The sequence below is a fragment of the Oncorhynchus masou genome, chromosome 31, assembly GCF_036934945.1.
Source record: "Oncorhynchus masou masou isolate Uvic2021 chromosome 31, UVic_Omas_1.1, whole genome shotgun sequence".
NCBI classification, from domain to species: Eukaryota; Metazoa; Chordata; class Actinopteri; order Salmoniformes; family Salmonidae; genus Oncorhynchus; species Oncorhynchus masou.
Genome location: NC_088242.1, coordinates 54,456,728 through 54,479,838, shown reverse-complemented (window position 1 = coordinate 54,479,838; position 23,111 = coordinate 54,456,728). Strand labels below are relative to the sequence as shown.

Genomic DNA, 23,111 nt, shown 5'->3' with positions numbered 1-23,111 from the left:
GGGTGTGACACCATGTTGTGTTGCTACCATGTTGTTGTCATGTGTTGCTACCATGCTGTGTTGTCATGTGTTGCTGCCTTGCTATGTTATTGTCTGGTGTCTCTCTTTATGTAGTGTTGTCTCTCTTTTTGTGATGTGTGTTTTGTCCCATATTTATATAATTTACATTTTTTAATTTTTAATCCCAGACCCCGTCCCCGCAGGAGGCCTTTTGGCTTTTGGTAGGCCTTCATTGTAAATAAGAATTTGTTCTCAACTGACTTGCCTAGTTAAATAAAGGTTAAATAAAAAATTGAACACACAACCAAGTTACTGTTTTAATGTTGCTTGTAAGAGATGTTCTTACATATCCCACATTATTATTGAGAAAAAACAAAACAAGAATTCAAATAAAAAATAGTTGTTTTTAAGTCCTTACAATACAAAAAAGTTACAAAACAAGTTTTTATTTTTATTTGTTTAACTATATATTTTGATTCATACAGCCTTCACAGCTGCAAATATGAACAGACAGTGATTCACAGAATGACTGAATCAGTCTCTCTCTCTCCCCATCCCCCCTTCCAGTCCCTGCTGCCGTAGGCGAGGTGACAGTCAGTAACAACGGTCGTATGGACTTCCTCAGTGTGTCGTGGCGACCAGCCCAAGGTGACGTGGATAGTTACCTGGTCACCCTGAAGGACCGCGAGAGGACCGTCCACACCCTGGTCGTGTCCAAGTCCAGCCCTGAGTGTGTGTTCAAGTCCCTGGTGTCTGGACGGCTCTATAACATCTCCATCGTCTCCCGCAGTGGAGTCTACGAAAACCACACCATCGTGCAGGAACGCACACGTAGGTCTACCCCGTCTACCTGTTTGTCTGTCTGAAATACGTCTTGTCTGCTTGCTTTGCTGTTCTATTCAATTCAAGGGTTCTTCAATTCTATTCTATTCTTTTCCTCTTTCCCAGAGCCCTCTAGTGTCCAGAACCCCACAGCGATCCACTCGGCCAGGGATGACTACCTGAAGGTGTACTGGCGCCATGCGGCAGGGGACTTTGACTACTACCAGGTGGTCATCAAGCACAACAACATCTTCCACCAGAACAAGACGATTATGAAGAGCCAGAACGAGTGTGTGTTCAACGGCCTGGTGCCCGGGAGACTCTACACTGTCATCGTCAGCACCTGGAGCGGGAAGTATGAGACCAGCGTGTCCACGGACGGAAGGACCTGTGAGTGATACGAATAGTACAATATGTTCTATCTCTCTTTTTATTTGGAATATATAATATGTGCATAGCATAGTGGTGTTTGTAATAATAATTAAGCTAGTTACACTCACAACTGTCTAATTTTGGTGAAACTCGCCACCCTCTGTCCCTTTGTATGTGTTGTACGTTGAGTTTGTATGCTGCAAAATGCATTGCCTCTGAGAACATCACAGTTGATCTATTTCAATCTCGAATCTGTCTGGGACAGTCCCTGCGGCGGTGAGATCACTAGCTCTGGCTGGGCGGGGCACGGAGGACCTTCATGTCACCTGGCTGGCTGCTCTGGGGGATGTGGATCACTACGAGGTGCAGCTCCTCTTCAACGACATGAAGGTTAGTCCTCCTGGTCCAGTCTACAGAAGTACCTGGTTAGTCTGTCTTCATGTTTAGAGGACTTTTATGACCTTCATTCTGTTGTTATATTTTCTCCCTGCTTTATTTCTATTTATCTTACCGATTTTAATTATGTAAAGTGACTTTGGGCGTTTCTAAAAAAAAAAGTATAGTCATTTAATATAGCAGAATGTATTAATAAGGAATGTTTTATATAATTATTATTATGAAGGTGTTCCCGCCCATCACCCTGGGCAGCAGCGCGGGGGCGTGTGTCCTGTCCTCCCTCACCCCGGGACGCCTCTATAAGATCCATGTTTCCACCTTCAGCGGACCCAACCAGAGGGCCCAGTTCATAGAGGGCAGGACAGGTGAAACCTTTGTTTGTTTTCTTTAAAAATGCTTGTGTTTGATTTGTTAGCACGTTTGGGACTACTCCATTGGTTGAGTTGAGTTAGCAAAATGGGACACAGCAAAATGTCACAGAATCGAAAACAAATCGACCACAAGCAAAAGATAAACTGACAACAGTATTAATTTCCGTTCCATTTCCACCCCCTTTCTCCCTCTCCTTGTTCTTTCTGTCTCCTCCTTTACTTTTCTCCCCCTGCTTGCAGTTCCCAGCAAGGTCAAGAACATCCATGTGAGCAACAATGGGCAGAGCAACAGCCTGCAGATCAGCTGGACCCCGGGGCAGGGTGACGTGGACAGCTACTCTGTGTCGTTGTTACTGGACGGGCCAGAGGGACGCATGCTGGAGACGCGACCCGTACCCAAACACCCAAATCAGCTGGGATTCAATTCCCTGCAGCCTGGGCAGCTGTACAGTGTGACTGTAAGGTCTATCAGTGGTATACTGGTGAACAACAACACGGCCAGCGGACGCACCGGTGAGGAGGCTGCATAAGGACTCATAACACATTATTTACTCGTACACTGCATTCATAAGCAGTGCATTAGCATTTCACACTGTATATTTGGGTGTTTTGGTGGTGGACTGGGAAGGAATAGTGATCTCTCTCACTGGTTCTTGGCTATCTACAATTTGAAATCAGTCCATTTGACTGAACTGATTGGTTCTGCTTCTTTTTTTTTACCCCCTAATCGTCTGTTGATTGGTCAACAGTGATGCCTATGTGCAATTTGTATCCCTTAGGAAATAAGTCATCTGACCTCAATGGGACTACCTGGTTAAATAAAGGTCAAAACAATCAAATCGAAACTGTCCCCTCTCTCCTCAGTCCCCTCTGCAGTGACGGGCCTGCAGGCTGACAACAGACACACAACCTGCAGTATTCAGGTGAGCTGGCAGGAGGCCCGGGGAGTGGCGGACGGCTACATTCTGCAGCTGCTGGACGACAGGGGACACCTGGTCACCAACAAGTATTATTATTTGCGTATTCTATTGTAATTCTTGTATTTATTCTATGAACCACTGTATTGAATTGAGTGGAATGGAATAGAATTGAATTGAATTAAATTGTACAGCTCCCAGGCCTCCTCTGGGTCCACTCCGCTCCAGCACCACTTCGACGGCCTCACCCCGGGGAAGAGGTACCACGTCCTGGTCCACACCACCAGCGGAGGGGTCCGCAGTGAGGGGGTCACCGCTGAAGCACGCACGCGTAAGACTGCATGGATTTATTCACCAAGTCCCTTGAAAACAATGTCCAGTGGTATTATGTGCAGTACAGAAGTGCTCAACCCTAATCCTGGAGAGCCATATGTTATTTTCTAGGAAGTTGTTCCTTCTCGCTGTGCTTCCTTCTCACTTGCTCTTCTTGGTCTAGGTCAGGTTCTGGAAAAGCACATTGTAACAACTGATGATGAGAGAGGGTTTTGATAAATGTGATTTAAATTTGATTGAATAATTCATCCCCAGGTCCGGCGGCGGTTAGCGACCTCTCCATCCAGGCCAACAGCAGCAGCAGCCTGTCCTTCCACTGGTCTCCCCCAGAGGGAGAGTTGGAAGGTTACGACCTCTACCTGTACAATGGAGACGACACCCTGTACGACCGGCGCAGTGGCCAGCCTAACACACTGCAGGTCTCCTTCCAGGGCCTGAGGCCTGGTGCCCCCTACAGGATGGTGGTGTTAACACGCAGCGGAGAGCAGACCAATGACTCAGCTATCTGGGCCAGGACTGGTGAGAGAGCTACAGATGTAGGATCTTAATTTGACCAGCATTGTCGCAGCAAAATAATCCTGCAGCAACAGTATTTGAACATTTAGTCCATTCACACTTTTCCAACAATTTTATGTTGCTTGATTGGTGGTTAGTCTTATTAGCTGGCCAAAATTAGGCTGCATGAAAAGTGGAATCCTGTTAATATAACTGTGTGTTAGTGTGGGTTTTCAGTGAATTTATCTAAATCCTGCAGCGTAGGAAAACTCTCAGCAATGACAGGGTGATCAAATTAAAATCTAACATCTGTGCTCTCTAGTGCTGAGGAGGGGTACTGTCGGTCTAGGGTATGATAAAGACAAATTCTTACTTGAGATAAGATGTGAGTTTCACATCACGTGATGGCACATACATAAGGTGTTTCTTTCACATAAACTATGTGGTAAACAAACAACTAAGTGCTAACTGTATCCGTCACGCTCACTGACATTACATCATGACTTGACATCTGATTTTTTTCCACTCCTCCTCGTCCTCCTCAGTCCCAGCTGCAGTGACGTCTCTGCAGGCCCGAAGTCATCCCCAGGCGGAGGAGCTCCGGGTGTCGTGGGAGCGTGCAGAGGGGGAGCTGAGCGGCTACCTGCTGTCTGTCTACAACCCAGATGGCTCTCAGCAGGCAGAGGAGGCTCTAGGGCCCGACGCCACGGAGTATGCCGTCCCCACGCTGATCCCCGGGCGCCTCTACTATGCTGTCATCCTCACCCGCAGTGGAGAGCTCACAAACAGGGCCACCACTCAGGGCAGGACCGGTGAGTCCTCTCTTACTAGATGATTGTCAATGAGTGTTGACGTGGTGTTGAGGGAGAATTAGTTGAGTCAGTAAAGAGAACATATGGATGTAAAGTAGAAAGAGCAGCTTTCTTGAGGGCTGTCCTGATATGTCTTTATGTTTAACAACACAATTACCACATATCCTACACTAAAATCTGTTTTTATTGTACAGTATTTGCTTGGATATTCATCAAACTGCTTATCTTTGCGTTGTTATCATCTCTTCAGCCCCCAGACCCCCTACCTCTGTGTCATTCGGCGGGGTCACCAACACTTCCCTGGAACTGACCTGGAGTGGTCCTGCAGGCAGCGACTACGATGACTTTGACCTGCAGTGGGAACCGCGGGACCATCTGTCCGTGTTCAACCCCTACCACACCCGGACCTCCGGCAGCCGCATCCTTAAGGGCCTGTACCCCGGACGCTTGTACAACTTCAGCCTGCGTACTGTCAGTGGGGCTGTTGGTGGTGTTGGTGAGGATGGGAGCCCTGCCTACAGCCTGCCCATCCACAAGAGCATCCGAACCAGTAGGTGGCGCTATACTGTACACTGTTTGGTTGCAAGTATTGCAAGACTAAGAAGATGTCGAGTCATTGCTTGGCTAGAACAAACTCCTGTGCACACTACAGACACGGATAAAAGCAGGTGCCAAATGTTTCACCGGATGTATAAGCATCATCAAATATGGGGAGGACAGGAAGCCCAGTGGCCGATAGTGGGAGAATATTGAACGAGATGGAGTTGAGCGGACATTCTGCTAATTTTCTCACAGAAGAAAAGCCCAATCTCAAAACAGTTTTCTGTTCCCAAAACTAGAATCCGTTACGGACAGAGTGCACAATGTTTTGTAGACGCGACCCTTTGTTAAAGTTTTGAACAATTGTGTTGTTTACAAGGAGTGCAAGGGCGAATTGAGTTATTGCACACGCGCACTTTACAGAGAAAGTGTTCCCTAGTGGAAATATAGGATCTCGCTAGCTCATGCTAGCTCATGCTTGGCTCTGCCCACCTCCTTGCTTTTTTTCTGCACACTACGTTTCATTTACTCCCATTGAAAACGGCACAGATTAACTATCTTCAGTTAGTTATAAATATCTTTGACCCATTTGACCTCTGTACTAGAGAGACTATAGTTTTTTGGACCCCTGTTCTTACCTCTGACGCCCTCTACAATTTATCCCCTCCATAGAGCCAGAGCGTGTTCAGTACCTACACTGCCGCCCCCAGAACTCCACCTCCATCTCCTGCTCCTGGGGCCCCCCGGAGGCCGACTGTGACTCCTACACCATTGAGTGCCTCCACCAGGACTCCCGCACCCTGGTGTACTCCCGGCGTACGGGCCGTGACAGCACCCTCTACCACATCACCCAGCTGGAGCCGCACAAACGCTACACCGTCTCCATCAAGGCTATCTCCGACAGCATGACCAGCGAGGCCGCTGAGGATAGCGTGGTCACCATGATCGACCGTGAGTGCCAAAGGGGTTGTGTTTGGCTTGTGGTCACAGTGACTGTGTGATGATGACCACAGGGAGAGATGCGATACGGTCAATTCTGTATGGCTAAATGACAGCCAAAGCCATTGACTTTGAGTATGGTCTCACTGCTGTCTCCTCTAGTTATTTTGTGGTCCTTATAGGTCACTTTAACCAGTTATAAACATGGTTCGAAGGCCACTATGATCCACTGTGGTGTGAAGCTGTTGTGAGCTGATTTTCTGTGAACTAGGATTCTGCTAGTCCATGTATGTTCCCGGCTAACAAGGTACATTCCAGTACAATCCTAGCTGTTCTATTGCTGCGTTTCTCCCTCCAGGCCCTCCCCTCCCTTCCCTCAGCACCCGGGTTAACAACAGGGCTGCTCTCATCACCAAAAACACCATCTTCTTCAAGTTTAACTGCAGCTGGTTCAGTGACATCAACGGAGCAGTAAAGTTCTTCACAGTGGTGGTGACCGAGTCTGAAAGTAAGCGGAATTAAGGTTGAACAATATAGACAAACCTATCTATCTATCTATCTATCTATCTATCTATCTATCTATCTATCTATCTATCTATCTGCCTGCCTGCCTGCCTGCCTGCCTGCCTGCCTGCCTGCCTGCCTGCCTGCCTGCCTGCCTGCCTGCCTGCCTCTGTGTCAGTATGTCTCTCTATCTCTGTGTCAGTATGTCTTTCTATCTCTCTATATCTGCGTCAGTATGTCTCTCTATCTCTCTATCTCTGTGTCAGTATGTCTCTATAATTGCTGAATGTACAGTAGGTTGATTTCTTTGAATTTCTGTAATCATGGATGGATGTGATTGTGAATCCCCCCCTCCAGACAATGAAAACATTCAACCAGAGCAGTACCACCCTCTACCCTCCTATCTGGACTACAAATTGAACAGTTCCGTCAAGGCCTACCAAACCAGCTACTTCCCCAGCCGCTGCACAGAGGGATCAGACAGCGAGACCAAGAGCTTTGCGATCAGCCTGGGTACGGGTATGGACACCCTCGGGGGGGCATGTGACCACCTACAGGCCCAGGACAGGGAGCAGGACCCAGACAAGCACAGAGACCACCCTTTCTGTGATGGCCCACTCAAACCCAAAACTGCATACAGGTATAGTACAGGGTTCTGCCTAAATCAATCCAGTTTCCTCCCGCAGTCTTGGCAGATCTGTCGTTTCTTTGTTGCTGATTTCTGCAAGCAGGAATTTGCCACGCTGTGTACGATGATGTCATATTGCCCGCAGTTTGTTTTTCTTTTATCCGTAGTTGATCAAATTGGGGCCTTAGAGTGTAATTCTGTGACACTTTATTTGGATAGTCCCAAGTAGATAGTTTGTAGATGTTCAATGACTCAACAACATTTCAGCTAGTGTCATACAGTGGGACCATACTGGGTGTCATGGTGGGCTTTCTCTTCTCTCTAGGCTCAGTGTGCGTGCGTTCACCAAGCTTTTTGACGAGGAGCAGAGCAGATACACCCCGCCCCTCTACACAGACACTTACCTGTCCCTCCCCCTGGTCACAGAAGCAGGTGGGATACTATTCACACACAACTCTGATTGGTTGATGGTGTATGATGCCAAGGTGTGATTGGTAGTTAGCGAGAAATGCTTATGAGTGATTGGTCCTCTATGAGAAAGACTGTTGATTGGTTGTATATTCCTCACATAGAGCCCCTGAGCGGTGTGATCGAGGGCATCAGTGCCGGCATGTTCCTCATTGTCATGGTGGTGGGAGTCACTGCACTGCTCATCTGCAGACAGAAGGTTCGCAAAGTGTGAGTTCCTGGCCCTCCCTGCCCCATGTAACCTACCCACACACTTTAACCTACCTATACACTGCATACCAGCTTGATATTGCACTCTACGTACACTCTACATACGACACTTGTGATTACAGTAGTGTGCAGGAGCGGCGGGTGGTCCGACTGAGCATGAGGAGGGAGAGGCCCACATCAGGAGTGCACATGGGCGTCAGGGGGTAAGAGGAGGAGCAGTCTGTGATAAGTTCTAATGCATTTCATTTGTTACATACAGTGCCTTGCGAAAGTATTCGGCCCCCTTGAACTTTGCGACTTTTTGCCACATTTCAGGCTTCAAACATAAAGATATAAAACTGTATTTTTTTGTGAAGAATCAACAACAAGTGGGACACAATCATGAAGTGGAACGACATTTATTGGATATTTCAAACTTTTTTAACAAATCAAAAACTGAAAAATTGGGCGTGCAAAATTATTCAGCCCCTTTACTTTCAGTGCAGCAAACTCTCTCCAGAAGTTCAGTGAGGATCTCTGAATGATCCAATGTTGACCTAAATGACTAATGATAATAAATACAATCCACCTGTGTGTAATCAAGTCTCCGTATAAATGCACCTGCACTGTGATAGTCTCAGAGGTCCGTTAAAAGCGCAGAGAGCATCATGAAGAACAAGGAACACACCAGGCAGGTCCGAGATACTGTTGTGAAGAAGTTTAAAGCCGGATTTGGATACAAAAAGATTTCCCAAGCTTTAAACATCCCAAGGAGCACTGTGCAAGTGATAATATTGAAATGGAAGGAGTATCAGTCCACTGCAAATCTACCAAGACCTGGCCGTCCCTCTAAACTTTCAGCTCATACAAGGAGAAGACTGATCAGAGATGCAGCCAAGAGGTCCATGATCACTCTGGATGAACTGCAGAGATCTACAGCTGAGGTGGGAGACTCTGTCCATAGGACAACAATCAGTCGTATATTGCACAAATCTGGCGTTTAAAAAGTGTTGTTTAAAGTTTGCCACAAGCCACCTGGGAGACACACCAAACATGTGGAAGAAGGTGCTCTGGTCAGATGAAACCAAAATTGAACTTTTTGGCAACAATGCAGAACGTTATGTTTGGCGTAAAAGCAACACAGCTCATCACCCTGACCACACCATCCCCACTGTCAAACATGGTGGTGGCAGCATCATGGTTTGGGCCTGCTTTTCTTCAGCAGGGACAGGGAAGATGGTTAAAATTGATGGGAAGATGGATGGAGCCAAATACAGGACCATTCTGGAATAAAACCTGATGGAGTCTGCAAAAGACCTGAGACTGGGACGGAGATTTGTCTTCCAACAAGACAATGATCCAAAACATAAAGCAAAATCTACAATGGAATGGATCAAAAATAAACATATCCAGGTGTTAGAATGGCCAAGTCAAAGTCCAGACCTGAATCCAATCGAGAATCTGTGGAAAGAACTGAAAACTGCTGTTCACAAATGCTCTCCATCCAACCTCACTGAGCTCGAGCTGTTTTGCAAGGAGGAATGACATTTTTTCCCAGTCTCTCGATGTGCAAAACTGATAGACATACCCCAAGCGACTTACAGCTGTAATCGCAGCAAAAGGTGGCGCTACGAAGTATTAACTTAAGGGGGCTGAATAATTTTGCACGCCCAATTTTTCAGTTTTTGATTTGTTAAAAAAGTTTGAAATATCCAATAAATGTCGTTCCACTTCATGATTGTGTCCCACTTGTTGTTGATTCTTCACAAAAAAATACAGTTTTATATCTTTATGTTTGAAGCCTGAAATGTGGCAAAAGGTCGCAAAGTTCAAGGGGGCCGAATACTTTCGCAAGGCACTGTATATAAAATATAATGTGTTTCCTGGCAGGATAGAAACTCACAAAGAAATGACCATTAATACATTTGAGCCAATAATACCTTTATCTCCCTTTTTTTCCAGTAACCGTCGTATTTCAAGGTATGTTTTAATGCTTTGGTTATTGTTTTCACCTAATTACTGTTAAGTCCACTCTGTTTGGCTCAAACATTTTTTTTTTTTAAATCTGTTGATCCTGCTGCAGCCCCGTCAAGATCATGCACTTTGAGTCCCACTACACCAAACTCCAGGCTGACTCCAATTATCTACTGTCTGAGGAGTACGAAGTAAGACTGGATAACATTCACTGTCAGTTGGGCATTCTCAATCACATATAATAGCATTGGAGTATATTTACAGGAAGTCGGAATAGTCCTATTTACTTTACTTTAATAAAGAAAACAATACAGACGTGTGTAGATGTATTTTCCTGCTCTGACACCTATCTTTTAATTTCAAGTGTTTTAAATAGTAGATTGATTATGACATTTTATTAAATGCATACAGTATTTACAGTGGCAAGAAAAAAATATGTGAACCCTTTGGAAGTACCTGGTGGTCTGCATAAATGTGTCATAAAATATTCCTCTAAGTCACAACAATAGACAAACACAGTCTGCTTAAACTAATAACACACAAACAATGATACGTTTCCATGTCTTTATTGAACACACAGTGTAAACATTCACAGTGCAGGGTGGGAAAAGTATGTGAACCCTTGGATTTAATAACTGGTTGACCCCCCCATTGACAGCAATAACCTCAACGTTTTCTGTAGTTGCGGATCAGACCTGCACAATGGTCAGGATCAATTTTGGGCCATTCCTCTTTACAAAACTGTTTCAGTTCAGCAATATTCTTGGGATGTCTGGTGTGAACTGCTCTCTTGAGGTCATGTCACAGCATCTCAATCGGGTTGAGGTCAGGATCAGACTGGGCCACTCCAGAAGGTCTATTTTCTTCTGTTGAAGCCATTGTTGTTGATTTACTTCTGTGTTTTGGGTTGTCGTCCTGTTGCATCACTCAACCTTTGCTGAGCTTCAATTGGCACACAGATAGCCTAATGTTAAACTTGGGAATTCATTATTCTGTCGATGATAGCAAGCTGTCCAGGCCCTGAGGCAGAAAAGCAGCCCCGAACCATGATGCTCCCTCCACCATACATTACAGTTGGGATGAGGTTTTGATGTTGGTGCGCTGTGCCTTTTTTTCTCCACACATAGTGCTGTGTGTTCCTTCCAAACAACTCAACTTTAGTTTAATCTGTCCACAGAATATTTTGCCAGTAGTGCTGTGGAACATCTAGGTGCACTTTTGCAAACTTCAGACATGCAGGAATGTTTTTGTTGGACAGCAGTGGCTTCTTCCGTGGTGTCCTCCCATGAACACCATTCTTGTTTAGTGTTTTACGAATCTTAGACTCTTCAACAGAGATGTTAGCATGTAATCTCGCAGTCATCTTTGCAGGACGGACCCTCCTAGGGAGAGTAGCAACAGTGCTGAACTTTCTCCATTTATAGGCAATTTGTCTTACCGTGGACTGATCAACATCAAGGCTTTTAGAGATACTTTTGTAACCCTTTCCAGCTTTATGCAAGTCAACAATTCTTCATCTGAAGGTCTTCTGAAATCTCTTTTGTTTGAGGCATGGTTCACATCAGGCGATACTTCTTGTGAATAGCAAACTCACATTTTGTGAGTGTTTTTTTGTAGGGCAAGGCAGCTCTAACCAACATCTCCAATATTGTCTCATTGATTGGACTCCAGGTTAACTGACTCCTGACTCCAATTAGCTTTTGGAGAAGTCATTAGCCTAGGGGTTCACATACTTTTTCCAACCTACACTGTGAATGTTTAAATGATGTATTCGATATAGACAAGAAAAATACAATCATTTGTGTGTTATTAGTTTAAGCACACTGTTTGTCTATTGTTGTGACTTAGATGAAGATCAGATCAAATTTGATGACCAATTTATGCAGAGCTCCAGGTAATTCCAAAGGGTTCACATACTTTTTCTTGCCACTGTATGTTCAGTAGGTATCTTTGGTAAACCTAATGTGTCACTTCCTGTGTAAGGACCTGAAAGATGTAGGAAGGAACCAGCCCCTGGACACAGCCCTACTGCCAGAGAACAGAGGGAAGAACCGATACAACAACATCCTTCCCTGTGAGTCAGATGCACCATGCGATTTCACAGGGTTCAAATACATAGACAAAAAACAAAGGGATTTAGAGATTTCTTTCTTTTCAATATGACAACTAAATTGCCAACTCAATGTCTTTGTGCACGGCCTGTGTTGTGTAGACGACTTGACCCGTGTGAAGCTGTCCTATGTTGATGATGATCCGTGCTCTGACTACATCAACGCCAGCTACATTCCTGTAAGTTATCCAAACAAACGGACAAATCGGAACCAACCCCTCTGTTGTGTGGGGTGGGGGGCTGGAGGTACTTGTGAGGGGTGGGGTAGGGCTGGAGGTACTTGTGAGGGATGGGGTAGGGTTGGAGGTAGTTGTGAGGGGTGGGGTAGGGCTGGAGGTAGTTGTGAGGGGTAGGGTAGGGCTGGAGGTAGTTGTGAGGGGTGGGGTAGGGCTGGAGGTAGTTGTGAGGGGTGGGGTAGGGCTGGAGGTAGTTGTGAGGGCGGTGGGGTAGAGCTGGAGGTAGTTAGGAGGGGTGGGGTAGAGCTGGAGGTAGTTGTGTGGGGTAGTGCTGGAGGTATTTGGGAGGGGTGGGGTAGGGCTGGAGGTAGTTGGAAGGGGTGGGGTAGATCTGGAGGTAGTTGTGAGGGTGGGGGAGGGCTGGAGGTAGTTGTGAGGGTTGGGATAGGGCTGGAGGTGGTTGGGAGGGGTGGGATAGGGCTGGAGGTAGTTGTGAAGGGTGGGGTAGGGCTGGAGGTAGTTGTGAGGGGTGGGGGAGGGCTGGAGGTAGTTGTGAGGGGTGGCGTAGGGCTAGAGGTAGTTGTGAGGGCTGGGGGAGGGCTGGAGGTAGTTGTGAGGGGTGGGGAGGGCTGGAGGTAGTTGTGAGGGGTGGGGTAGGGTTGGAGGTGGTTGGGTGGCCTGCGACACCATTTTTATATAACATTATTTAGTTACCCCACCATGTAAAAATAGTTATGTAATCAATGTTACTTTTTGAATTTGGGCTATGACAGTCTATTACAGTCAGACAGTACTTTTTTTTTTACAGTATTTCAATCTGAAGATGCATCAGAAAGGTATTGGGAAGTTCAATAGATCATCAGGCAATAATGTTGTATGATCTTCTGTGTAGAAAAGAACATAATCATTGAAGATGTTCTTTTTCCCCCAGTCTGATTTAGTGCCTAGGATTGTCCACTCTGTTCTAACGGCTTGAGGGCATAGTAGGCTGCCACAAGCTCATGCCATGCCGGACAATCCTTTGCAGCTCTTTTTGCTGCTTCATTAAACTTAATAATAAGGGTCAGGTGAAAAACGAAATGTCAATTAAATCTCTTCTTGTTTCAGGGAAACAACTTCCGTAGGGAGTACATCGCCACTCAGGGCCCACTTCCTGGAACCAAGGATGACTTCTGGAAGATGGTGTGGGAGCAGAATGTCAATAACATTGTCATGGTGACGCAGTGTGTGGAGAAAGGCAGGGTGGGTAGAAGGAGTTGCCTTTTTGCTTTGTCCGGACCAGTGCTGCTATCATGTTCTATTGAACAACATGTTATTACAATGTTGTTACTAGTGCAATTACAATGTTACTATCTACGCGTCTTTGTGTGGTCCTTCCAGGTGAAGTGTGATCACTACTGGCCCTTTGACCAGGAACCTTTGTATTATGGAGACCTCATAGTCCAGATGCTGTCTGAGTCTGTGCTGCCAGAGTGGACTATCCGGGAATTCAAGATTTGCAGCGTGAGTGTGCAGGACACTGATTCTGGAAACTGATTTTTTTTTAAATACCAGGTTCTTTTCTTCAAAGTGATATATTGTGTGTTGGCCTTAAATTCAGTTTCACATATAGTAGTGATTGTTTTTTTTTTATCATATTGGAATACAGTGGGAGTAGTGAACTATATATGTAGTTAAATTAGTAATTTATCTACATTTTGGAGTAGCTTGTTGGTAGTTCAACTAAATTCAAATCTAGGTAGTGTTTTCGGTAGATAATACCTTTTTTGCCATGTAGTGGCATGGCTAACTACTTTTGCAAAAATATAAGCAAATATGGGTGAATCGGGCAATAATTTCAATATTTTGCAGTGTCAGACCTGCCTAATTCTCACTTGAAATATGTTGTTTTGTGTTTAATAGGCAAAATGTCACATTCTGTTAACATATGACCCAAAAAATTATCTGTTCTTGCAATTTGTAGTCTATGACATTTCAGATTTACTGTATATATGATATATGTTTCACAAAGTAGTTTGGTAGTAGTGAGTAACTTGAGTTAGCTAAGTAAACTTTTTCTGAAGGGTAGCTTTAATGTGGCCTAACATCTTCCAGTGTGAAGTATTTGGCAGCTTGTTAAACCATATTTTCAGAGTAGCTTCTCCAACACTTGAAATATGACCATAATTGGGTGCAGCTAATGCTGTCTTGACGTATCATTATGTGACAGCACATACAGTAGGTAAGTAGCGAGCTGTGTGTAGTCAGCCTCTAGTAAGTCTCTTTCTGACTGTGGCTTAACTCCCATGCAGGAGGACCAGTTGAACTACTCCAGGGTGGTGCGTCAGTTCCACTACACGGTGTGGCCCGACCACGGCGTCCCAGAGACCACCCAGTCACTCATCCAGTTTGTCAGGACCGTCAGGGACTATGTCAACAGGACCCCTGGGTCTGGGGCCACCGTAGCTCACTGCAGGTGGGTCACTGTCCCAATTCCCTAGTCTCCCATTCAAAACAAAAACTCCATAGGACACACTGAGATATAGTGTCTCGTCTTTCCTGAAGAGACAGTATAGTTACAGCCTGCAGTAATGACCAGAGTTGAGGTTAATTCCATTTCAATTCAAAAGAAATTGACTGAAATGATGTTGACAAATTATATTTCCCCTCTCCGTTTAGGTAAGGTAACTAAACTGTATTTGCCCTCCAACCCTTTCTCTCTGTCTGTCTGTCTGTCTGTCTGTCTGTCTGTCTGTCTGTCTGTCTGTCTGTCTGTCTGTCTGTCTGTCTGTCTGTCTGTCTGTCTGTCTGTCTCTTTCTTTCTCTCTCTTGTTCTCTTTCTCTCTCTCTCTCTCTTGTTCTCTCTCCCTCCCTTTGTCTTTCTCTCACTCTCCTCTCTGACACAGTGCTGGTGTGGGCCGTACAGGGACTTTCATATCCCTGGACAGAGTCCTGCAGCAGCTGGACACAAAGGACACAGTAGACATCTACGGAGCTGTCTTCGACCTGCGTCTCCACCGCTCACACATGGTGCAGACTGAGGTGAGACGGTGTGTGTTTGTGTGAGATACAGTTTTACAGTTTTACTCTATATGTTACTCTGTGTGTATGTGCAGTTGTGTGTTAACTCCAGAACCTGTGTTATGTAATAACACATCCTGACATTGATATATCTGGGTATGTTTCTTTTCTTCTTTTCTTTAAAGTGCCAGTATGCGTATCTCCACCAGTGTATGAGAGACGTCCTCCGAGCCAGGAAGCTTCGCAGTGAGCAGGAGAACCCCCTCTACCCCATCTATGAGAATGTCAACCCTGACCCCCAAAGAGGTAAGCCCTCACATTCCTTAGAACTCTCTGTACTGCAGTTCATATCTAGAAGACATCACAAATTATCTATCCTGTCAAATATTAGCCTGGTGCCTGGTCCAGTCTGTTTGTGCTTAGCCAACTCCTGTCTGGGTTAAAGTAAGATAATACAGTATTCATATGCCATTTAGCAGACACTTTTATCCAAAGTGTCTTACAGTCATGCGTGCATGCGTTTTACATATGGGTGGTCCTGGGAATCAAACCCACTACCCTGGAATAGCAAACGCGTCTGACATGGCAACGATAGTAAAGATTACTATAACAATTACAGCTATACGACCAGGCTACTCAAGCAACCCATTTCAAACACAAAACGCAGCTACACACATTTAGGAGGTTGGAGAGCTGGATGACATCACAAATTATATTTTTTGTTTTGTTTTTGGCCTACAGATATGGTGTATGCCAGACGTTAAAGAGTGTCAGGACTACTGAAGGAGAGAACTGTTTGTACTTTCACTAGTATAGCACTGCAGGGACACATGTTCTACTATTTCTGTTGATTGTTCTTTTCTAGATATTATGGAATATAGAACACTTTATAGCTATTAAATGATATGAGAATATATATTAACAGAATTGTATATACTTGCCTTATATCTGTGTGTTTGTATATATGCTTTACATTTGCATCATTGGCTTTCGTACACAGTGTGTTCATTTTGTTTGTTAAGCTGCCATTTATACATTATTACGTGGAACAGACCAAAAACCTGTAAAAAATAATAATCTGATACTGCATAAGTAAAAATGATCTAACAGTATTCACATATCTACAGTAAATGTACAGGCTATTGCATCTTTCACAAGTCACATTTTTGTCAAATGTTAGACAAAAATGCTTTCTGTTTGAAATATCATTTTCATAAGCACTGAAATCATTCAAAAATATCTGAAATATGTATGTAGATAAACCCATTGCACATTTATTTGTAGATATTGTACAGCCCGTGCGATATATCGCTTGAATAGAAAACTAGTCATTCAAAAGGATGACCATATGAGTTATGAAAGCACACCGTTTATGTTGTGTAATCCATATGTGTAGCCTGTAAAATGATAATGATTTTTGTGTATATTTTATGTATTTTAACACATCGTTTGATGTATTTTAAATCATGTCATGGAACTACAAATCACACACATCTACAATGTGCAAATCCACAACTCACACATTGGCAAAGATGATTGTAATCATCTGAGTGATTGATGGATTCTGTGAATCGTTACACAAATTATTGTAGTTACTCTATGCAGTTTCCCATTTTGCAATCTAAGTAGGCCTAGTATCAAGACGAGGGCATTAATATATTATTTGAGTGTTTCAATAAAATACTTAGATAACTAAAAAAATAATTGACAATTAGTTATTCATATGATACATTTGTTATGGAGTCATGATTTGGGAGATGATGACCCAAGAGCCCCCCCCCCCCCCAATCTTCGCGCATGCGCAGTGGGCTGCACATTCACCACATTGAAAATGTTTGCCTGAAACTCTCGGAAGTTTAGCCAAGAAGTTGCTGTGATTTACATAGCTGCAATAAAGACGGTGCCACTAAAATAAACGAGCTTATTTTTTGGGGGGAGTATATATATATAGAAAGAGAGAGACATAAAGGATTATACATGGATTTATATCAATTTTCATTATCTTGCGGTCGAAAACATGAATGGTAGCCACCTTTGGAAGAAGTGATTTATTTATTTTTTTGGCGCTCTACTAGCTAACAACGCAGAGGAAAGATGGTGGAGTTGAGCTAGCTTCGTTTGAGATAGCAGAGCTAGCTAGCTAGGTTGCTATCGTTTGTGTCTGAAAAGTTTGGAAGAACTGCCCCCTTCCGTTTGCCATACTCGTAAGTATTCCAAAAATGTCTTAGTTAAGACAACTTGCATTCTATGTTTTTTTTTAAATTACTAATTCGCTAGCTAACTAGCGTGGCTGCTAGCAATTCACGAGAGCTAGCTACTGTAGTTAGCTAATGTTCACCTACTGGCTACAGTAATGAATGTGCTAACGGTGAAGTTTCGAAGTTAGTCAACCACGTCTGACCAAGGAGATTAAGTTACTAACGTTAACATTATCTAACCATTTGAGGAACTAGCTAGCTATAACGTTAACTATATATGTTCATATCAATAAAGCCAGTTAACCCAAAATCTTGTATTCGGAATATAATGCTTTGGCCCAAGCTACTTCTAGAGTTAGCCAGCGTAATTCGGTAACTTTAGCTAGCTTGTAACGACGTTAACTTTCCTTACTAGCTAACATTGTCTTATTTACATCCTTTGAGGCCAACGCTAACCTTTTAACTTGCCAGACACAATAGCTAGCTAACGAACTCCAGTTGTATAACAAACTAGGTCGTCCAGCTACCTAACTTGGCTGACTGTAAATGATCTGTGTGCAGGCCCACATCTTATGTTGGCATAGCAGATAAAGAAAACATGAGTGCTCGGAAGATGGAACCAGGGATACTGGAGGTTGGATCTAGGTAAAAATATCTTACTTTAGCTACAACTCTTCCTATGGTGAACATTCACTCTTCCTGTGATGTCTTTTCACTCTTTTATATGATGTCCATTCAATCTTATTTAAATGACCTTATGATCCAGACATCAGATGGTGCTCTGAAGAAGCCATGGGTAGCTGTTTAAGCTGTCCAGAGAAGGAGTCAATCCCAGATAATCATCAAACCAAATTTAAGGTGAGTCTCTTGATCCATTACAACAAACATACTTCAACGGTGAATCATTGCTGAGCCCATATTCTACTCCCTAGTTATGATAGATTTTGCGACATGTCAAAATATGGAGACCTCTCATCTGAATGAATGGGAGATATTGGTTGCATAATGAAGACCAGCTTCAATACATTGCAGAGTACACATGTTTGTGTGGACTGACACAGTGACCATTGTGTAACGTTATTGTTCTGTTGCCAGGTGATAAACGTGGATGACGATGGGAACGAGCTGGGCTCGGGCATGATGGAGCTGACAGAGGTAGAGCTCGTCCTCCACACCTATCGCCGTGACGACGTCAAGTGGCCCTACATGTGCCTGCGTCGCTATGGCTACGACTCCAACCTCTTCTCCTTCGAGAGTGGCCGCCGCTGCCAGACGGGACAAGGTAAATTAATAGAGCTTTCCATTCTGCACAATTATTGATTTGACGTATTTCATTCATTGATTTTTGTCATTTTCAAGGGCCGCTCTCAGCGTATGTCGCACCATTGACATTGAGGTAATTTATCAGACGCTCTTATCCAGAGCGATTTAAGGAGCAATTATGGTTAAGTGCCTTGCTCAATGGCACATCGACATATTTTTCACTTAGTTAGCTCTGGGATTCGGACGAGCGTTCTGTCGGTTACTAGCCCAACTTTCTTAACCGCTAGGCTACCTAACTAACTTATGTGGTGCCCCAGCTGCCTGGGCATTATTATACATTTTTACATTTTAGTTATTTGGCAGACGCACTTATCTGTAGCGTTAATCATAAGGGAGCCACATATCAGTCATAGTAAGCAAAACATTTCCTCTATAAAGCAGATATCAGCAAAGTCGGTGCTAGTAAGAAAAGACAAGTGTTAGTGCCAGAGGCAAGGGTGTTAGTATTTGTTTTTTGGGTGGGGGAGGGTTAACCGTGATAAAAACCACATCAGAATACATTGAATCACATCTGCAACTAGGTCATTAGGCCCCAACATCAGCTTTACTGTTATATCGACTTGAACCAGTGAAATATTGATTATGCTGCAATGCTAATGACACAATTGTCTGTGTGGTTATTTTTTGACTCCATCCATGCTTTCAAAGGGATGAATTCTGGGAGGGGGGGGTTGTTCAATGGGTTCTGGGGTTCTGGTAAGTCAGACTTGCTGTGATAATGATGTAATAATGTGATTAGCAGAAATGTTAGTCATAGAAATAGAATCATAATGGCTTCATTGACTTAAATACGGCAATAGAAGCCCACTCTCGTGATTCTATTTCTGTGGTGACAGTATTGATGCCTGTGTCTGACTGTGTGGTGTTGTGCTTGAGGGAGTTGGGAGTTTTCGGGTATGGTCCCGCCTAAGTTGTGTTCTGTTCTCTGTGCAGTGTGACTAGTCTCGGTGATAGGATCCTGTGTAGTTTGTCCCTGATGTGATGCCATACCTATGGTTGTTCCTATGTGTTCCTTCTTGATGTATTACTACGCTTCCTTTTTATCTCTATGGCTCTGTTGCTTTCACCTATCCAGTTCCTTTACATCATTGATTACAAGGCAGGCAAGGACAAGTTGAAAGAGCCCATAGATGTACACAACTTTGTTAAACGTGAATACGTGAGCAGTGCTGGTAATGGTTGTTTCTCAAAAGTCTATATTGCAGTTGTGCTGCCCAATGTGTGGTTCCTGAGTTGAACATCATGATGAGCTCTGCGGCGCAACCGCACTTTTGACTTTTCTTGACTGCGTTTGACTGTGTCTTCAGGGATCTTTGCCTTTAAGTGTGCTCGGGCTGAGGAGATCTTCAACATGCTGCAGGAGGTGATGCACAACCACAGCATCAGTGTGGTGGAGGAGGCCGTACTGGAGACCAACCAGCAGGCCACGCATACTCCTGCCGGTAATCCTATATTCATCCTACAACTAGGGCTTGCACAGGCCCCATAATTAATACTTCTACCAACACTTGCAATGACCTGAGAAATGCCTGTTCCTGTCCCTAGAATGTCCATTGCCTCATATGGCTGTCACACTCTCAAATACCTAACTCTTTCATTACTGAGCCTTCCTTCATTAGATAACTGCTATAAAAAGAAAAGGCTGGAGTCTTGTCTGTCAGTCAACCCTTTCATTGTCCCCACTGACCCCCAGTTCTTCGGTTATGTCTATTCAGCTCTGGGCTACTCTGTTCCCACCGTGCACAATGGTGTCACCCGGATCCCTTCGGTGGGCGATGCCCCCTCGCACCCCTCCACACGCCACCCGTCTGTGGCCAGCACCCGACTGCCCTCAGTGGGAGAGGAGTCTACACACCCCCTCCTAGTGGCTGACGAGGCGGTGAGAGAACAACTCTAACACCAAATGCCTGGCGAATTTCAGGGAATAGAATAAGGCCTGCCCTGCACACTGAAATACTCCCAAAACGTATAGCTTTATTGATAAAACTACACATCTCCATACAAATGTTTGGGTCATGTTCAGTAGAGCACATTTTGAGATATCCTAAAGAAGACACCCACTGTGCTACTTGTGACATCAATGGGAAATAATGAGTTGATGTAGAAGCTGCTGAGTTGGGGTGATAACGATGTTCTATTAACCCTGTCTCCTGATCCGTCCACAGGTCCACACTTATGTGAACACCACAGGCCTGCTGGATGACCAGCCCAGCCCTCTGACTGCTCCAGCCCCTCTGGACAGCCCTGGCTCAGCCCAGTCCCAGTGCCCCCCTACACCACCACCTCCGCGGGTAGCCAGACCAGAGCCCCAGGCCCAGCTCCAGGAAGAACCCCAGGTACTGCTGGAGTCCCAGGGGGTACGCTTCGTGCTGGGGCCCACCCCTGCACAGAAAAAGATGGCCAAGGGGAAGCATCAGACTGAGACTGAGGATGGAGATGAAGAGGAGGCAGGGGAGGACTCAGAGTCCCCGGAGCCTGGAGAGGGAGAGACCAACGGCCACACAGACACGGAGGCCCCAGCCCCACCAGAGGGCCAGCCTCAGCCGTCCTCTACACACTCCAATGGCGCCTCTGTCGGGGCTCCAGCCACAGCCCCTCGCCGCCATCTCTTGCCCCCCGTGACCCCTGACACCCTGCAGAATGTCAACAACTCAGCCCAGCGGCGCACGGCCCTCCTAGACTACGAGAACCTCCCGGCCCTGCCGCCCGTCTGGGAGACCCGCAAGCCCAGCAACGAGGAGGAGGAGAACAACGGTGGACCCCGTGGTGGAGGAGGCCAGGGTGGGCTAAAGATGTCCTCCCTCAACGGCTACAACCACCACCAACACAGCCTCCTCCACCACTCCTACTCCCATCCCCTGTCAGCCCACCCCCCTCTGTCAGCCATGGAGTCCTCCCACAACTATGTGAACACAGAGAATGTGACTGCCCCCCTCAGCGCCCGCTGTGCCCCCGACACGGCACGCCGCCGCAGCGACGGGCCCATCGTGTTCAACTTCGACTTCCGCCGGCCGTTGGGTCAGGAGCATCCCAAGACGCTCAACTACATTGAGGTGGAGATGGAAACTACCGCCTCTTCCTCCGCAGCCTCCAAGGGTGCGTCCTCAGACACCAGCAACCCCCACACGCCCCGCACCCCAACCTCGCCGCCTCTGCCTACCACCCCCACGCGCCGCACCGAGCTCTACGCCTTCATCGACATCGAGCGCACCGCCGCCATGTCCAACCTGCAGAAGGCCCGGCCGCATGACGACGGGTCACTGAGGAAAACGCGGCACAATAGCACAGAGCTTCCCACCAAAAGCACTGTCTGACTATTACCTGATCCGCCTAGCACCTTTTTCTACTATTTACCCCTTTTTAAAATATGAAACAAATGGGAAGGCAGCCTGTACAGGGGCCTTTGTTAGAGACACAGACAGAGAAACACGTGACGGAGACATTGGAAATGCAAAGAGACTCCAGAAAGCGGTCCTAAAATGAGATATAAACAGACTTGATTGGGGTTACCTGTAAGGGAATTCAGGTAGACCAAAGTAGGTACTTACTTGCCATATACCAATTTATTCCTATGGTAATATAATACCTCTTCTCTTTCACCCATTCTACAGTGCATTTGGGTTGTTTATTATGTTAATAAGACTGGACTGCATTCCTCCTCACCCACCGTACAAATCAGTATTACTGAACAAAGCATTCCATTTAGCCTTTTTATGATTCACTACATGCTGCTGTAATTTCAGTATCTGAGGATTACATGGTACACTTCATGTTTGACTATGTACAGTAGATTCTGGCACAATAAATGTCTGTTCTGTTTGTATTTAGCTGATCAATCCTCCCCCCCCCCCCTTAACTTTAATCCTAGATGATCGAGCACTAACTAGATATGAAGGTATGACATGTATTCTATCCAAATTATACAAGGTTTGATATTGTGGGTATGGGCCTCATATAAATGACCCGATGTGGTTTGATATCCCTCAATATTTTAAATCAGATGACATCTAATATACGCTACTGGTCAAAAGTTCTAGAACACCTACTCATTCAGGGGGTTTTCTTAATTTTTACTATTTTCTACTTTGTAGAATAATAGTGAAGACATCAACACTATGAAGTCATGTAGTAACCATAGTGATAAATCAAAATATATGAGAATCTTCAATGTAGCCACCCTTTGCCTTGATTACAGCTTTGCACACTATTGGCATTCTCTCAACCAGCTTCACCTGGAATGCTTTTCTGAAAGTCTTGAAGGAGTTCCCACATATGCTGAGCACTTGTTAGCTGCTTTTCCTTTACTCTGCGGTCCGACTCATCCCAAACCATCTTAATTGGGTGGAGGCCAGGTCATCTGATGCACCACTACATCACTCTCCTTCTTGGTCAAATAGCCCTTGCACAGCCTGGAGGTGTGTTGGGTCATTGTCCTGTTGAGAAACAAATGATAGTCCCACTGAGCGCAAACCGGATAGGATGGCATATCGCTGTGGTAGCTAAGTGTGCCTTGAATTCTAAATAAATTGGACTGTGTCACCAAA

At 45.1% G+C, this 23,111-nt stretch overlaps 2 protein-coding genes across 4 annotated transcripts in view; both read left to right on the top strand.

The window, feature by feature from the left end:
* The window catches only part of LOC135524127 (receptor-type tyrosine-protein phosphatase beta-like), a 44,672-nt gene extending 28,514 nt beyond the window's left edge, over nucleotides 1-16,158 (top strand). For 2 of the 3 annotated variants that reach the window (XM_064951335.1, XM_064951337.1), the window contains 26 exons: nucleotides 568-831; nucleotides 949-1,212; nucleotides 1,460-1,584; nucleotides 1,817-1,955; nucleotides 2,202-2,474; nucleotides 2,826-2,967; nucleotides 3,073-3,209; nucleotides 3,467-3,730; nucleotides 4,252-4,518; nucleotides 4,769-5,068; nucleotides 5,731-6,009; nucleotides 6,356-6,505; nucleotides 6,859-7,141; nucleotides 7,455-7,561; nucleotides 7,702-7,807; nucleotides 7,930-8,010; nucleotides 9,749-9,766; nucleotides 9,870-9,951; nucleotides 11,744-11,834; nucleotides 11,973-12,049; nucleotides 13,154-13,288; nucleotides 13,427-13,549; nucleotides 14,338-14,501; nucleotides 14,932-15,067; nucleotides 15,232-15,352; nucleotides 15,788-16,158. In XM_064951335.1, coding sequence (XP_064807407.1) covers nucleotides 568-831; nucleotides 949-1,212; nucleotides 1,460-1,584; nucleotides 1,817-1,955; nucleotides 2,202-2,474; nucleotides 2,826-2,967; nucleotides 3,073-3,209; nucleotides 3,467-3,730; nucleotides 4,252-4,518; nucleotides 4,769-5,068; nucleotides 5,731-6,009; nucleotides 6,356-6,505; nucleotides 6,859-7,141; nucleotides 7,455-7,561; nucleotides 7,702-7,807; nucleotides 7,930-8,010; nucleotides 9,749-9,766; nucleotides 9,870-9,951; nucleotides 11,744-11,834; nucleotides 11,973-12,049; nucleotides 13,154-13,288; nucleotides 13,427-13,549; nucleotides 14,338-14,501; nucleotides 14,932-15,067; nucleotides 15,232-15,352; nucleotides 15,788-15,810 — 4,151 coding nt within the window. In that variant the 3' untranslated portion in view covers nucleotides 15,811-16,158. The remainder of the gene's footprint in view (nucleotides 1-567; nucleotides 832-948; nucleotides 1,213-1,459; nucleotides 1,585-1,816; nucleotides 1,956-2,201; nucleotides 2,475-2,825; nucleotides 2,968-3,072; nucleotides 3,210-3,466; nucleotides 3,731-4,251; nucleotides 4,519-4,768; nucleotides 5,069-5,730; nucleotides 6,010-6,355; nucleotides 6,506-6,858; nucleotides 7,142-7,454; nucleotides 7,562-7,701; nucleotides 7,808-7,929; nucleotides 8,011-9,748; nucleotides 9,767-9,869; nucleotides 9,952-11,743; nucleotides 11,835-11,972; nucleotides 12,050-13,153; nucleotides 13,289-13,426; nucleotides 13,550-14,337; nucleotides 14,502-14,931; nucleotides 15,068-15,231; nucleotides 15,353-15,787) is intronic. The other variant, XM_064951336.1, reaches the window with a different exon arrangement.
* Nucleotides 16,159-16,267: 109 nt separating this feature from the next.
* On the top strand, nucleotides 16,268-22,386 carry LOC135524129 (fibroblast growth factor receptor substrate 2-like). Its single transcript, XM_064951340.1, has 7 exons — nucleotides 16,268-17,250; nucleotides 17,806-17,889; nucleotides 18,011-18,102; nucleotides 18,340-18,526; nucleotides 19,875-20,009; nucleotides 20,283-20,446; nucleotides 20,733-22,386. Exons 3-7 carry the CDS (start codon nucleotides 18,037-18,039, stop codon nucleotides 21,879-21,881), a joined length of 1,701 nt encoding a protein of 566 aa, XP_064807412.1. The 5' UTR covers nucleotides 16,268-17,250; nucleotides 17,806-17,889; nucleotides 18,011-18,036; the 3' UTR covers nucleotides 21,882-22,386.
* The last annotated feature ends 725 nt before the right edge of the window (nucleotides 22,387-23,111 follow it).